Here is a 16,147-nt window from a genome sequence, read left to right as displayed (position 1 = left end):
CATCCCAGTTCATCGTTGAGAGAGCGCATCGGACACTGGGACCTCGGCCGGCCTCTGGGGCTGCACCGCGCCCCATTATTGCGCGCCTTTTGAACTATCGAGACCGGGACGCCGCCCTCCAGGCCGCCCGCACTAACAGGGCCCTCTCTTTCGAAGGGGTGTCTTTCACCATGTACCCTGACTTCACACCGATGGTGCAGGATCAGCGTCGTAAGTTCCTGGGGGTGAAGAAGAAGCTTCGGGACCTGCAAGTGGACTACGCCTTGCTGTACCCTGCTAAACTTAGAGTGACGCACCAGGCTAAACAACATTTCTTCACCAACCCACAGCATGCTGAGGATTTTGCGAAGCGCCTCCAGCGCGAGCGGGCAGCTGCGGACCGGGGAGGCGATCGAGACCCTGAGGACGAACATTCAGCGGCTGAGGAGGAGGTCGCCTGATTGTGGTGACTTTGGACTTTGTCTCTCTTTTTCCTGTTTTTGGAGTGTTCTGGACGCGTGTCTTTCATATTTAGTTTTATTGCCCTCCTTCTCCGCATTTGCGGCCTTCCTACTGCCCGCTTTTACTTTTGTTGGAGCGGGGGTCATGTCTTTCATGAGCTGCGTGAGTGCGTGTTGTTTCCTGGGGTCGGTGTGGCACCGCGGGATGGTGCTATCTGATGTTGCGCTCCGGGCACCCACCCCCCGCGCGGCGCCTGGGGTCGTCTGATGCTTGTTGGCGCGGACACTGGCGTGGCGTGAGGGAGTGGTATCGTGCACCTCTGGAAGGTTCCCCGGAGGGTGTGCCCCATGTGTACCTTTGGTTTGGATTCTAGTCCTTTGTTGTTTGACTAGATGTTTGTTGGGGAATGGGGGGGGGGGTGGGGACGCTTATGGCCTGACTGTTGGGGTGGTCTCAGGTGGGTGGATGGGGCGGGTGTGAAGTTGTCCATGTTTGATTGCCCAGAATCTCTGGGTCGGTACGATAGGTGCTGCTGCTGTCTGGATGCACGGGTGTGGTGCTGTGCCCGCTATCTAGTCTGGTTCATTTCTTTATCTGGCGGCACTGATCATGTGGTCCGTTTTGCCGTCCATCTTGGGCTCGAGTGCGCTGGCCGCCATCTTAGGCTGCCACGTGATGGGGTGCGCTATGTAAGAGAAACACGTGTGCGAGTTGTGGGTCGCGTGAGATGGATTGGTGGCATGCGGCGTGCAGTATGTTCTGAGTGCTTGTTGCATGGGCGGTTTGGTTGGGGGGGGGTCGTTGTGGTTTTGGTTGCTAGGTTCGGAGATGGCTGGGGAATGTGCGGAGTGTCTGTGGGGGGGTGTCTGCGCTCTAGGGTGTAGACCTGTTTTTGGCTGTTGCTGGTGGTTGGATGTCCTGTGTTTGCTTATTGGGTCCCGTTGGGCCCTGAAATTGGGTAATGTCGACTGCTGTTATAGATCAGATATCGATTCTGTCCTGGAATGTACGGGGACTTAATGATGCCAGGAAATGTCGTAGTGTGATCCAGTACTTGGACAGGCATGCTATTCATGTTGCTCTCCTCCAGGAGACGCATCTGCGTCCCGCTCCTTCCCCCAACTTTGGCGGGAGGTGGGCTGCGGCCAGGAGGTTTGCTTCCTATTCTTCTTATGCTCGGGGGGTTGTTATCCTTATTAAAAGATCGCTCGCATTTCAGGAACTGGGATTTGTTGGGGACTCTGAGGGGCGATATGTGCTACTGTGGGGGAGGCTTGGGCAGAACACTGTCTTGTTTGTTAATTGCTATGCTCCTAATGTCGATACGCCAAGTTTCTTTGTCACTTTGTGGGGTCATGTTCTTGCTGTGGATGCCACTTACATTGTGTGGGGAGGTGATTTCAATCTTGCATTTCATGCCCAGTCGGACAGATCGGAGGGGAGCCCTCAGTATAATGTACAGGCCAGAGAAGTGTTACGGGGGATTGTGGAAGAGGCCGGGCTGGTCGATGGCTGGAGGTACACCCACCCTGCCACCAAGGAGGGCACTCATTACACCACACATGCTCGTTCATGGGCAAGACTGGATTATGTGTTTCTCTCTAGGGGGCTGGGAGCTGGCCTACGGGAGGCTACACATCTGGCTCGGACGTACTCTGATCACTGTCCGGTGAAGGTTGTTCTATCCGTCCCCGGGTTGCATAGGCCGCGCCCACCTTGGCGTCTGTTTCCGACTGCTTTGCTTGACCCGGTGTTCAAGGAGGAGCTTGGCGTGGAGGTAGAGGCGTTCTTCCCTAGGAACAAAGGCTCTGTGGACAGCGTCGAGGTCATTTGGGAGGCGTTCAAGGTTACTATCCGGGGTGTCACTATTTCTAAAAGTTGTGGAGTACTTCGGCTGATTGTTCGGACCCTCGAGGGCTTGGAGGCTGACTTGCGAGACTTAGAACGCAGGATGCAGGTTGACTCTGATCCCGACCTTCTGGTGCAGTTCCGTACTAAGCTCTCCGACTATGAGGAGGAAGCTGCTAGAGAGGCTAAGCATAGGGGGAAATACTGGACGGCGAGGCGATACTGTGAAGGGGAGCGGCCCGGTACGGTCCTCGCTGCCCTTACTAGACATCCAAGGCATGGGTCTGACGTGCTGGAATTGGTGTCGCCGGATGGCACTCGCTGCCGAGACACTTCGGAGATCCAGCGTACTTTTATTGACCATTATACGCACCTTTACACGACACAGCAGACGGGTGAGACTCGATACGGCGGATTTCTTGATGAGCTGGCACTCTGTTGGTTATCGGATGGTCATCGGGAGTTCTTAGGCAGGCCCCTGGAGGTGGAGGAGGTCAGGAATGCCATCATGTCTCTGTCTAATGGGAAGGCCGCCGGTCTGGATGGCCTTCCTGCTGAATTTTATAAGTGTTATGTGGACATCATGGCCCCTGTGCTGCGTGAGGTTTTTGAGGAGTCCCTGGAAGAGGGGCGTCTGCCGGGCTCCATGCGCGAGGTCGCCATTACGTCGCTGCTTAAGCCGGGTAAAGATCCGTTGGATGTGGGCTCTTATAGGCCCCTCTCATTGCTCAACTGCGATGTCAAAATTCTCGTGAAGGTATTGGCAGTACGACTAGCCGAACTCATGCCCGTTATTGTGCTGCCTGACCAGTCGGGATTTGTGCCTGGCCGTGCTACCTCCCACAATCTTCGCACCTTGTTCTCGCTTGTGTCAACCATTGATCCTACTGTCCCGGTCGCCGCCATCTTTCTCGATGCCACTAAGGCGTTTGACTCTGTAGAGTGGGGCTATCTTATTGATGTTCTTTGTCGAATGGGCTTCCCCAGGATCTTCATCTCATGGGTTAAGCTCTTATACACTGATCCGATGGCGAAGGTGGTGGTGAATGGGGTGCTGTCCCCTCGTTCCCTCTTACGAGAGGGACCCGACAGGGATGCCCCCTCTCGCCCCTCTTGTTTGCTATAGCCATTGAGCCACTGGCCTGTAGGATTCGTCAGTTTCACCAGCAGAGCGCCTTTAATTGTCTGCAGCGACAGGTCGGTATTTCTTTATACGCCGATGACGTTACGCTCTATGTCAAAGACCCTGAGAACAACCTTAATTCGCTCTTACGAGAGCTGGTCGCTTTTGGGGGGGTCTCCGGTGTCCATATTAACTGGCGGAAGTCTCAATTTTTCCCCCTCACTGCTGCTGTGGCTAGGTTTCCCCTTGACTACCCTCTGGAATGGTGTGATTCGGAGTTGCGTTATCTTGGCATTGTCGTGTCCTTGGACAGAGAAGAATCGGTTCGGCTTAATTATGGGGTGGCTATCACCAAGCTTGCAGATGATGTCACCAGGTGGATGTCCTTGCCTCTTTCCATGGCCGGTAGAGCGTCCCTTATCAAGATGGTAGTTTTACCCCGCTTCCTTTACCTCTTTCAAAACCTTCCGTATCATCCGGGTGCTTATTTCTTCTGCAGACTTCGTTCCGAGCTGTTGCGGTTGTTCTGGGGGGGGCAAGCAGCCACGGGTGGCGTGGGCCACCCTTACGTTGCCCTATGCTGATGGCTGATTCGATGTCCCTGACTTCGAGCTTTATTATCTCAGCGCTCAGGCGCATTACGCTTATCACTGGATGCACCCCACGCCGTTCATGCCCCAGATTGCTGCTGAACATTGGGTTGCCCACCCGCTCCCTCTGGAGGGGATGGTTTTGGGCAAGGTGTCCGACGTGGAGACACCTCGCACGACTGTGACGTGCACAGTGGATGCTTGGAAGCGGGTAGCTCAATTGCTGGGCGTCTCCTTTCTTTATTCGCCGGCTCTGCCTCTGTCTTATCATCCTGATCTGTCACTGTTGTTGGAAACGGGGTTTCAGCGAATGTGTAAGCGTCTGGGCATCCTCACGTGGGGCGACTTGTTTCATGCGGGTGCCTTCCGTACGCAGGCTCATTTCTTTGGAGCGGCTGCTTGCTCCCCTCTAGAGCAGTTCTATTTCATCCGCTTACGGCAGGGCATGCGTGCTCTGCTTTCAGATTTCCCTTCGGAGCCTGGGGTTACCCTCCCCCTCCACGTGTTGTTGGTTTCAGATGGACGACACCTGGTGTCGAAATTATACGGGGCTATTCGCAGACAGCGTTCGGTCCCGGCCAATCGGGTGCGTGAGCAGTGGGTTGCCGAGTTGGGTGCTCCTATTACCGACGAGCAGTGGAAGTACTGTTGTGGGCTCACGGCCAATGTCTCTTCTAGTTGTCGCCTTAAAATTATCCACTACAAGTTTGTTCAGAGGTACTATTATACCCCGGCGAGGAAACTACGGTTTCATTTAGCGGAAGATGACAGGTGTGCTAGATGTCGTGCGGAAGGCGCTGACTTCCTGCACTTGGCTTGGAGTTGTGCGGGTGTATTAGAATATTGGACTCAGGTTCATGAGGCCCTGCAGATTATGGCGGAGGATGGGGTAGCATTTGACCCCTTAGTGATGTTGCTGGGCTACTCTAAGGACGTGCCTGCCTCTCACCGTAGATTTGTTGACGTGGCCCTGTTGCTGGCTAGGCGTAGGGTTGCTTGCTGCTGGGGTCGTGGCAGGGTGCCGCGCTTTCAGGATTGGGTGACTGACCTCATATACTGTCAGGATCAATACAACATCTATTCTGACCTTATGCCTGTCCGATGCAGACCGAAGGACTTTTGGAGCCCGCTCCAGGTGTACCTCCTATCCAGAGCTGTGCAGGACTCTGATTCTGATTCAGGGGACCGTGAAGGGATTGGTTGATGGCATCTTGATGGGCTGGGATTTTACACTACACCTGCTGATCTTCCAGTGTTGGGGGAGAGGCTACGCTGTCTCCTTTCCATGCGAGCTATTGGGGGCTGTAGTTCCCCTTATGACAAGTGTATGGCTGGTAACTGAGGTCGTATCCCTGTCGGGTACCCTTATTATATGTGTCCTTTGCATCAGTGTTCCCTTTGCTTTTCTTTATTGTGCGCTAATCGACTGTGTCCGTATTGTATTGTCTCATTAGCTTGCCTGTACATGCTGGATCATTGCTCTCTAATTTGCACTGTGCATTCCGATGTTGCTCCTTGTATTGACTGGTCTGCTGCCCTGTGCTGGCTTGTATCTCATTTTTCTTTTGGTTCTGACGCACCATTGTAATGGCCATAACTGTCTGTATGTATTGTGTCTGCACTTCCCTTGACCCTGCTTGTCTCCAAATAAAGGTTTATAAAAAAAAAAAAACTTGTATGTGGGTAGTTATATGGGTATTTTAGTTGCTGGAAAATTTGCAGGCTTAGCTGTGGGAAGCAGAGACTATCAAACTGTGATGTCCATTCTTTTATTGTAGCAGCTCTATAAGGGTTGCAGCCGGCCTTTGTGCTTTTGCCCTTCTGTGCCAGTGGCATAGGTGAGCATGGTGCTAAGCATGGCAAGACCACTAGCACGGCTAAAACACCCTGGATCTGGTCTCTGCTGACCACATTTATTTGTATCCTTGGTCACATCAGACCTCGGGTTCCCTACCAACATCATCACATGTTCTTGTAGTGGTTGTATGGCACACTAAATCCTTTTCCATCTTGGATTATGATAGGACCTAACAGAGTCAACGAGAATAATTACAAGTGTCCATTCAGTCACCAGAAATAGTCTCTGAGTTTCTGGCTTTGCATCGCATATGGCCAGAATTGTGTCTCTGGCTTCCTTATGGCTCAGCACTTCCCATCTGCACTATAGGTTTTGGGTGCTTTCTGAACATGCTTCTCCTACTGGGGAGTTGGCTCTGCTCTCTTGATGGTAACGGTGAGAGGGGAGAGGAGTTAGCCTAATGGCCAGGGTGGCTGACCTCGAATCTGGGGAACTGGGCAAATCACTTAATCTACCAGTGCCTAACAAAAATCAATGTGTCCTCATGTAACACAACTGGTGCTACCTAAAGCGCTCTGATACCTGATACCTTCAGGTCAAGTTCCCACTATATAAAAATAAATATAAATACATACCCTACACCCCCACACCCCCAAAAATAGCTTCATTCTGGGATTGCTCTTTTCTAGAGGGGGCGGAATTTCATAAAGCCAGGTGTCCTTCATCCTTTTGAATAGAAAACCCTTATGCTTTGCCTTACTAGCTCCAATTCTCTGTGGCTGGTGGTAATCTTGCTACCCTTCACTACAATCACTGCCCAGTGTAGTCCATGGTGTTCCGACCACCAAATGTATTGATTCGATAAGGGCTTTATTCCTGGCCGTTTGGGGGGGGGGGGCTGATCTCAGATGGCACTTTGTTAACATGTATAACACAAAAAACACATGGGGTCTACCAGCCTGATTATGAAGCTGCACTGTCATGCCGAGTCACCAGGATCTCGGGGTGTATGCATCACATAAAGACAGCGTATTTCAAAAGAGGGGTGAACACTACATGCATAAGAAAAACCGGCACAACATAGGTTATTCATACATGGCTGACAAATCCAAAGCAATTAGCAAAAGGTTCCCATCAAATTGACTAAATGACCAGTCCTATCATTTGGCCAAACCCTGGTGCATGTCAGGCTGGTCCCCTGATCATTGGGACATCAAACACCGCACCATTTGTTGCTGGTTAAGGATTTAGACCACCAATATAAACAAACCGTCCGTGATGGCTGATCTTTGATGGTAAAGTAAACAACAGTGCAACAAGAAATATAGTGACTTTAAAATAGGATGGAGTGCCCTCCTACTAATAACTTTATTCTACGGACAAGACACGCCTCCTAATTAAAAAACCAGAACAGTGCAAGAGAGACAGTAAACAAATATCTGTCTAGTAACGGGCCAACATGTTTCTGCCTAACGGGTATTTAATCCCTTGGCATTCATCAGGGCCTCTGTTCTTTCAGTAGTTGCACTCCTAGTAGTGAAACAAGGGAAACACCACCATCACCAAAAAAAAAAAAAATATATGATAAAAATGGTTGAATACGGTACAACCTGTAACAAGTCTCAGATGGGAGCTTGAGGTACCGACGGATAGTGCGGGCCTCGTATAACCTGAGCACGGTCCAGGTGAGGTGAGGTCCATTCCCCTACCATTAAGGAATTCACATTTCCCAAATTGATATGGAGGGTTAATGTCTCCGGTTGTTACAGGTTGTACCGTATTCAACCATTTTTATCATATTATTTTTTTTTTTGGTGATGGTGGTGTTTCCCTTGTTTTTTCCACAAAAAGGCATGCCATTTTCGTCCGGGAATGTTTAAAACATAGATTATGATGTGAAAGTTGTAACCCTACACTGATCCAAACTTACTTCTATAACTAAGATATAAGTTCATCCAGCGTATGTTCTGTGTTCCATGGCTAGTTTATCACCATCATAGGACTTTAGTTAAATTGAGAAAATGGGGCAAAAACAGGACTTTTATTTTGCACTCCAGTTGACGGTAAGGAGCTGCGGGATCTTTGAACAATGGGGCAGACTTGGTTCTTCTGAACATCAGCCGAAAATTGGAGCATTCAAATGAACATGCCTTTACTTCTGGTAGGGCCATCTTCAAACTATTCAGACGTAACCATTAGGATTTGGCCTCCTCTCTCCACTCCCAATAGAGCAAAGGTAGTATATTTGCTTGTTTGAGGAAATAAGTAATATCTATCTATCTATTATCATTGAATCCTAAAACGACTACAGAGATCCATCAAATCGTTCAAAATGTCAGGTGTAAATAACCCTGCCGGATTTATCCCGAAAGAAATCAGCAAGTATACTGGATGGGAAGGATGCTGATGAATTGTGAGGAAAGAACACTGACTTCTTATGTAGGGGCTGTATTGTGGTACATTCAGGTGCTGACTGTTCACATGTTTTATTTTGGTGAACCACTCAAACCGAACTCCACTCTAAATACTCCTCTTCTCATTAGATGCAGGGCACCCTCTATTGTACATTTACATACCACAAGTGGTAATGCTATCTAATATCTGCTTTCTGTAGCCCCAGCAACTCCAGCTTCAACAACAACTACAACAACTACTACACCAACAACTACAACTACAACGACAACAGAGCCACCTACTACTACAACAGTTTTAACTGAAACACCTCTAACAACATCGGCAGTTACAATGGACACAGTCAAAGAAATATGCAGGTATGTAGAATTATACACCATCACACGTTGTTTGCGTTTCACAATAACAGGAGGCAGAAATACTAATGGTACTCCAGATGTACAGAGTATGAGTGATGATGTTCACGTTGTGCCTTAGTAATGAGAAGATCCAATATACACAGCAGCGGCACAAGGCCAAAAGTGCTCAGTGCAGCCTGAAATACGAGTGTACAGATCTAGGAAGAATACAAAAGTTTTCATCTCTGTGGTTTATATCAAGTTGTCCAATTGTTTGCAGAACAAGAGGAATGCCAGAATGATTTCATTTGCACAATTAGAATCACATTTCACACAATACTGCAAACACTCCCTTCATCTTGGCCAGTTACGAGCCACCAGCTCATAGCTAATGTCCCAATCCTTGTGATAATCATCCATCATTAGTCTGCTTAGAGGATTACTGTTGTGGTAAATGATGATATAAAGTAGATGGTAGCCAGGTAATTAGTCCAAGCAAGATGTTTATTAGTTGGTTTCAATAAGATAAGTATTAGGTCCCACCAGGAGCTTGATGGATGTTGCTCAGCCCTCACTCACCAACTGACATTCTCCACACACACCAGGCACACACACATTCTATTCACTCTGACATCACGCACACCAACATTCCACGCAGACATCTCACTCATTCTGGCTGAGCAACCTAAAGAAGATAAATCTAGTTACAACAATTACTTTATTCACTCTTTCCCCCAATGGCAATCACTTGAAGTCGCAGGCTATCTCCCAGCCCCAACGTATTCTGATGCCTTCCTCTTAGCCTCAGCTCAGCCAAAGCAAGCCCCCTCGTCCAGCCACTTCCTGTCTCCCCAGTTTGTTGCCTCAGACCGTCAAGTGCTTGTGGTTTGAAGCTTGTCTTCCATTCCTGTCAGATGAGGAAGTGGCTTCTTATCCAGACAGTGGACAAAAGAGTATAGAATCTCTGCTATTTATCAGGCCACTGGCCAACTAGCACATAATCTCTGCTATTAGCTGACAACAACACTATTTATCCAGCAGCTGCATAAATAGCACATATTATACATTATTTGGAATGACGACTGGATAGTATGAATGAGGTCTTTATTTACCCAGACCGCCATATGCCATGAACAATTATCAAAGTAGAAAAGGGACTCCAGGCAATACGAAGGTGTTAACTATATAATAAATAGAGGTGTGTCTGACATATTAAAGTAAGCCCATATGCAAGTCCACGAATCAAACTAAGTGGTTCACAGATCAAAAAAATAACATCAATTTGAAATATTTTTTTTTCCAGTATGAAATTGAAATAAGAAATAGCAATATCAGTGTCTGCAAACTTGCTTTAGAACACATACAAAAATACTTGACTGCAAACTGCTTCTGCTGGGGCCTCTGTATATTGCAATACACCTCATTTGTCCTACAGTCTAGGGGCCTCATTTATGAGAAATGACGCATCGCTGCATGAAAGCAACGATGCGTCACTTCTCAGTGCGCACTCCTTACGTCATGATTGATGCGTCATATTTATAATATGACGCATCATGTCACAAGGAGTTACAGATACCTCAGTATTTCTGACTTATCTGTAGGCGCAAAAGGGACGCATTGCTGGAGTGTGTCACAAAGTGACTCCAGCAATTTGTACTTTCACATGGGCAAGTCCCATGTTGTTAGTGCCTGCGTTAGTCTTACGCCTGCCATGAAGCAGGCGTAAGATTTTGACACTTTAGTGGCCAAGAAATGGTGCAGTGAAATCTTATAGATTTCACTGCGTCACTTCCATGACCCTTTCTTGCGTCAAAACGCCCCCCTTACATACATTATACCTAGCGCAGGTATAATGTGGCGCAGGGGTTTACAAAGTGACGCATCTACCTAGATGCGTCACTTTGTAAATATGGCGCAACAATGCGCGATTTTTACGCCACTGGTGTGTCAAAAAAAGTGACGCACCGGCGGCGTAAAAGTGACGCATGGCCTCATAAATGAGGCCCTTGTGGTGTTTGGTTGTCTGTACATTGCTCATTTTCAGATATGAAGAGGGTTATCTATGAGAATGTTTTTTAGTATATGCTAAGGGGCAGATTTATGTTAACTGGCGCATCCCCAGGGATGCGCCAGTTAACGTGTGCCACAGCTACGCCACCCATGGTGCGCCGAATTTATAATGCGGCGCACCATGGTGCAAAAACGGCACAGATGCGTGACACATCTGTGCCGGAAATGTGGCGCATTGCTGGAGTTGCGTCGCAAGCGCGAGCGCAGCTCCAGCAAGGCTCGGGGGTGCCCCATCTACACAATGCTGCATCAAGACCTACGCCTGCTTTAAGCATGCGCAGGGTTTTGACGCAGCATTGCCCTGAAAGTGACTGAGTGAAATCTCATAGATTTCACTCAGCCGCTTTCAGGAGGCGTTCCTGCGCAGGAACGCCCCCCCCCCCCCCCCCCCCCCTGCGCAGGAACGCCTCCTTATGGCGCAGGGCTTTACAACGTGATGCATCTCCTAGATGCGTCACATTGTAAATAGGGTGCATTGTTTGCGCCGCATTTGCGTCAAATAAAGTGACACAATAGCGGCGCAAGGGCATCATCAATCTGCCCCTAAGTATTTTTTCTTTACTTTTTGAAATAATTAAAAAAAAATGTTTATAGTCTACCTTAAAAGTATTTTCATGATTTTTAAAGAAGTTGTGCCTCTCATGGGAGTGTGGTGCTTGTTTTGGACTTAGAAGTAATTGTGCTTTCTTTAGAGTTCCGACCTGGGGACAGATGAGCAGCAGATAGGCAGCAGCAATACAAACACAGGGATTTTGGGAATATCCAGACCAGATATGAAGGGTGCCTTATGATGAATGTATGGAGCATTGGCGGCTCGCTGACGGAGTGCTGCGGGCGGTGTGGTGGGGCAGGCAGGCCAGGGGCAGGGTGGAGGGGTAGTAGACGAGTTGGCAATGCAGCACGCGCAAGGTAAATTGTTTTATGATTTACTTACTTTACTCCGTTCTGTCGTATTTCGGAGTCCACTACCCCCCACCCGGCCCCTCCCACACCCCGCCCTACTGCCACACAGCACTTCCTCAGCGGGCCGCCACTGGTATGGAGGGGTGGCATTCGGGTGTAGAAATATTAAGATTCAGGACACAGCCAATAAAAGCAACTAGTTAATTGGTATGAAGGAAAGAATTTGGTACAGAGAGCGAGGGAGCAATTATTAGACAACTGTTAGCGATTAACTGCAGCGGGGCGGGTATTTAGCTCAAGATTGATCACAAGTGTAGGAAAATGCCTCTAACTTAACTGTAAGTCCGTATTAAATTGTACAAAATGTACCCTGGGCCTGTAAGTGAAATGTCACTAGTGGACTGCCGTACAAATTGTGCCAGCACTAGCTTGACAGTGCAAAACATGACTAAAGGCCTGCCACCAGTAACCTGGCTGTGCTTGTTTAAACTGCAGTTCTGGCCTGTCAAAATCACACCTTTTCACAGGCCTAAACCATCCTAATAAATAATATTAAGTCACCCATAAGTAGGCCTAAAGTGCCCAGAAGGCAGGGTGCATGATATTTAAAGTTAGAAAAGTGCCCTTCACTCGGGAAAAGCCAGACCTATAGCACTCCAAAGCGAGCCTGTCGCTTTTTACAAATTGCTTTACCCAATTCTTGAATTTCAAAAATAATTTCATTCTGTTGTAGTTCAGATCATAAAGTATTCCATTATGACGTATTCGTATCATCAGTACATCTTAGTGCACTTTTATGAGGCATATATGTAAACTGTTATTGCGTCACAGAAACTTTATATAGCCCCAATGCATTTCGGACCAGCCCTTAGTCAGGGGTAATCCCTGGAAAAGAAACAAATGGGTATAAATCCGAGAACAGTTATGAGTGCGAAAAAAGAAAATCGTTTGGGCAACACCACCGAGTGCCGGTTAATAAACGAGCTTGTGAAAACAAAGAAAAGAATGGACTGTGAGGTCGTGAAACGGGCTAAGCCAAGGGGTGAAACGGAGTATCGACGAGTCCAGTTATTAAAGCGGTTCTATGCTGGTGATACGGATACATTATTGTTTCCTGCGTTTACTGTGAATCTCTTGCACGAAATACACACTTGCACTACTATTCTCTAACGTTTTCCTTATTTAACTCGTCAATTTTTTATTTTTGGGGAGTTCATTCTATGAACACAGCGCCACTATCGACCAGCTTCACAGGTATGCATAACTAAGACGTATTTATCTGTACGTTATGTTGTACTTTGCTACATAGCTGTTATTACGGCTTGTTACAGTTTGACAGGCTTGGTCACATTGCGTTGCCGCTCACCCAAGGCACATCGTCCTTATCACCAGCATAGAACCGCTTTAATAACTGGACTCGTCGATACGCCCTTGGGTGGGGGCAGGTGTTCTGTTTCTGTGACAGGATGGCCATCTTGGCAGTGTCCAGTAACATAATTGTCTTCAAAGAGGCCTACCCTGGCGCAGGAAGATGTAGCTAACACCTGGGTCTGTCCCCTCCTTTGGTCTTCTAGACAGCCAGGCATCAGTTCCAGTGGTAGAAGAGCTGCTCGCAGAACTGGTTTTAAGTGACCACAGAGGTGGGGTTGCTAATTTCCCTGGCCCCACCGCCTAGGAGGTAACAGGAGCTACAAGGCTCTGCCATGCTACTGTTTGATGGAGGAACACTGGGATTGTTTGCAGTCAGTCACACAGGAACTACTGCAACATTGAGTATGGTTACCTCTGGAAGCTATTTCCCTTTTGGTTATGGATAGACTAGCAGCCTGATTCATCATAGTGAAGTTTTGCGAGTCTGAAATAGCGATTAATAAGGAATCACTATTCCAGACTCGCAAAACGGGATTCATGTAGGAATCGCAATATTTTTTGCGATTCCTACAGGTTCCTTATTTGCGATTAGCTAATTGCTAATCGCAAATAAGGAATAACTCCCCATTCATTCCTATGGGCCTAGGCCCATAGGAATGAATTGGGTGTCATTCCTTATTTGCGATTAGCAATTAGCTAATCGCAAATGATATAGCGATTTCAAGGGTGCAGGGGTGTCCAAAGGACACCCTGTAACACCCCTGAAATGTACATTCAGACAGATGTTACACACACACATGTCCAAAGGACATGTGTGTGTGTAACATTGCAACTTAGAAAAATGCATTTAAATGCATTTTTCTAAGTTTTCGCTATTTACCATGAGGTTTGACCTCGCGGTAAATAGCGGCCCAAAATTGCGAATTCGCAATTTTTAAATGTTTCATGAATAGCATTTAAAGAATCTCTAATGGAGATTCCTTAAATGCTAATCCTCGCAAATTTGCGATTTCTTCATTAGCGAATTTTGCATTTGGGATGATGAATCCCAAATGCAAAAATTGCACTCGCAAAAGGCCAGATTCTCAGAATCTGGCCCTTTGCGAGCGCAATTTCGCTTGATGAATCAGGCTGTAGGAGTCACACCCACCCCCAGGCTAGTGACAGTGTTACACTCCTATGCACTCTCTTAAGAACACTACTGATCACGTGGAAGACAGAAGAAGGACTGCACTTGCTGCTGAGACCTGGGAGGAGAACACTAAGGGTTGGATCTGTTTCCACTTGTAGCTTGGACAAAGAAGCTGACTCTAAGTGTCAATTGGCTGACCTCCTACACTACAGGGAAAGAAAAGCTGCAAAAAACCAACTTTCCTGAAACAGCCCTGCTGACCAGCTTCAACTGGACTTGCCCTGGATCCTGCTAGGGGCTTCTGTTGGAGTCAATCCCTATCCCTAAATCTTGTTCCTGAGGTACTGGAACCCTTGGCTGTTATCAGATTGTACTTCTACTGCTAAGAGTTTGGACTATTTGCTAAATTTCTGCCTGGTGAATCATTAGGGGACCAGCAGCAATCTGCCAGCCGATTTGTTGAGGTTACATCGTTGCTGTGGCTGACTTCACCGCAGCTCATGCTACATTCTTCTCCGCTTATGTGTAAGAACAACAGGAGAAGACCCATATACCTCGTTGGGATGGGTGTGTCGTGTAAGCAGAAACAATTCCCAACAGGTATCATATAAAGACAGTTTCAACAATGTATGCAATGTGCATTACAAAAAGGAAGAAACAAGGAGTCACTTGAATTTTGTTCAAAAAAGGCAGTATTATTCACCAAGAGGCAAAAGGGGATGGTCTTTCACATGACAATACAGTTAAAACAGCACTGTACAGAGCAGATCATGTGACAACCCAGTGGCACTTGGTGCAAGGTGCTATATACAATTGGTGATGGTGAAAGTGCAAGTGCTAAGGTGAACAGCGTGATCGACGCATGAAATAAAGTATTTACATCAAATAACGGCTCCACAGAAACAAGTTGTAATCACTTAAAACAAAATTATTTGAACAGGAGCACAGAAACGTGATAAGCGTCATATGATTCAAGCTGTAATGTCGACGGCGTTTCGATCCCCTTTAGTCGGGATCGTCATCAGGACAGGGTTGTCGATGGAATCAGTGCTGTGGGCAAGAGAAGGGCAATTTGAGCGGAGGACCGAGGGCTGGGGCAAGGAGGGTGGTGGGTAGGTGAGTGGGTATAGTGGTCAGGTAAAGGAAGCATAGCAGTGCAAGTCTAGATGTGGATGTGGCGTGATGGGGGTGGGGGCCGGATTGGGGAGTAGGTGGAGTGTTAATTAGGGGTGACTAAGGTGGGTGTTAGCGTCAAGAGATATAGTTGGACAATTGGAATAATATAATAGTAGGATCACTAGTGTACGAGTGAGTCAGGAAGGTCGACTAATTAGTGCGAGATAAGAGTTGAGTGATGAGGGAGGAAAAAAGGGGGGGGAAAAACTTACAGTGATACCCAGGCACTGGAGCGTGGGTAGCTGAAGTCCATGCGGTCGCTCAAAAGTCGAAAGCTGCGGGGGAGCAAGGGGGTGGGGGGCTACGAAAACCTGATCAAATTCAGGAAGTAGGCTAGATGGAAAAACCACGGTTAAGTGGAGTTACCTGATCGATGATTATCTCTGATCAGCGTGCGGGACTTGCTGCGCCTACGGGGAGGAAAAGAACTGGGAGTAAGAGGGAGCCGGTGGCGTGAGAGACCGTTACATTACCACGTACTCCGATCGCACCGTGTGTGCGAGAACTGGGCTTACCTGAATGAATCAGGGCAGCGGAAGGCAATAGAGGCTCTTCTGGTGGGGAGCTGCGGGCAGTTAATGCTGGAGCTAACTGAGCAGGTATGAAGCCTATATATAAATGCGGAAGTCAAGGCTAGGGGCGGAGTACGGTCAGCGCTGGAGGCGGGGTCGGGGGCGTGTCGCGATGTTACCAAGGTAACATTGGCAAACAAGAAGTGGCGGGTTAGAAGAAAGAGATTCAGGGTGTGTCGGATTGTTGTCAAAGCAACACTGACATTCAGGACGCAAAGGGTGGGCGCAGTAAAAGGGGAGGTCTGCTTGGGTCGAGGAGTTCTATAGGGAAACAAGGCGGGCTGGTGCAAGCCGTGGTGATGTAGAAAATACACAGTACATCCAATATACATTTCAAAATATCAAAATAGTATTACAATTTGTGGGATTTGTC

General features: G+C 47.9%; 1 protein-coding gene across 1 annotated transcript in view; it reads left to right on the top strand.

The window, feature by feature from the left end:
- C5H1orf162 (chromosome 5 C1orf162 homolog) overlaps positions 1 to 16,147 on the top strand; it is a 349,182-nt gene that overhangs the window by 104,695 nt on the left and 228,340 nt on the right. Inside the window, exon 3 of the mRNA XM_086923354.1 lies at positions 8,415 to 8,571. Coding sequence (XP_086779480.1) covers positions 8,415 to 8,571 — 157 coding nt within the window. The remainder of the gene's footprint in view (positions 1 to 8,414; positions 8,572 to 16,147) is intronic.

This window comes from Lissotriton vulgaris, chromosome 5 (genome assembly GCF_964263255.1).
Source record: "Lissotriton vulgaris chromosome 5, aLisVul1.2, whole genome shotgun sequence".
Taxonomy (NCBI): Eukaryota; Metazoa; Chordata; class Amphibia; order Caudata; family Salamandridae; genus Lissotriton; species Lissotriton vulgaris.
This window is presented reverse-complemented; position numbering and strand designations above follow the sequence as displayed.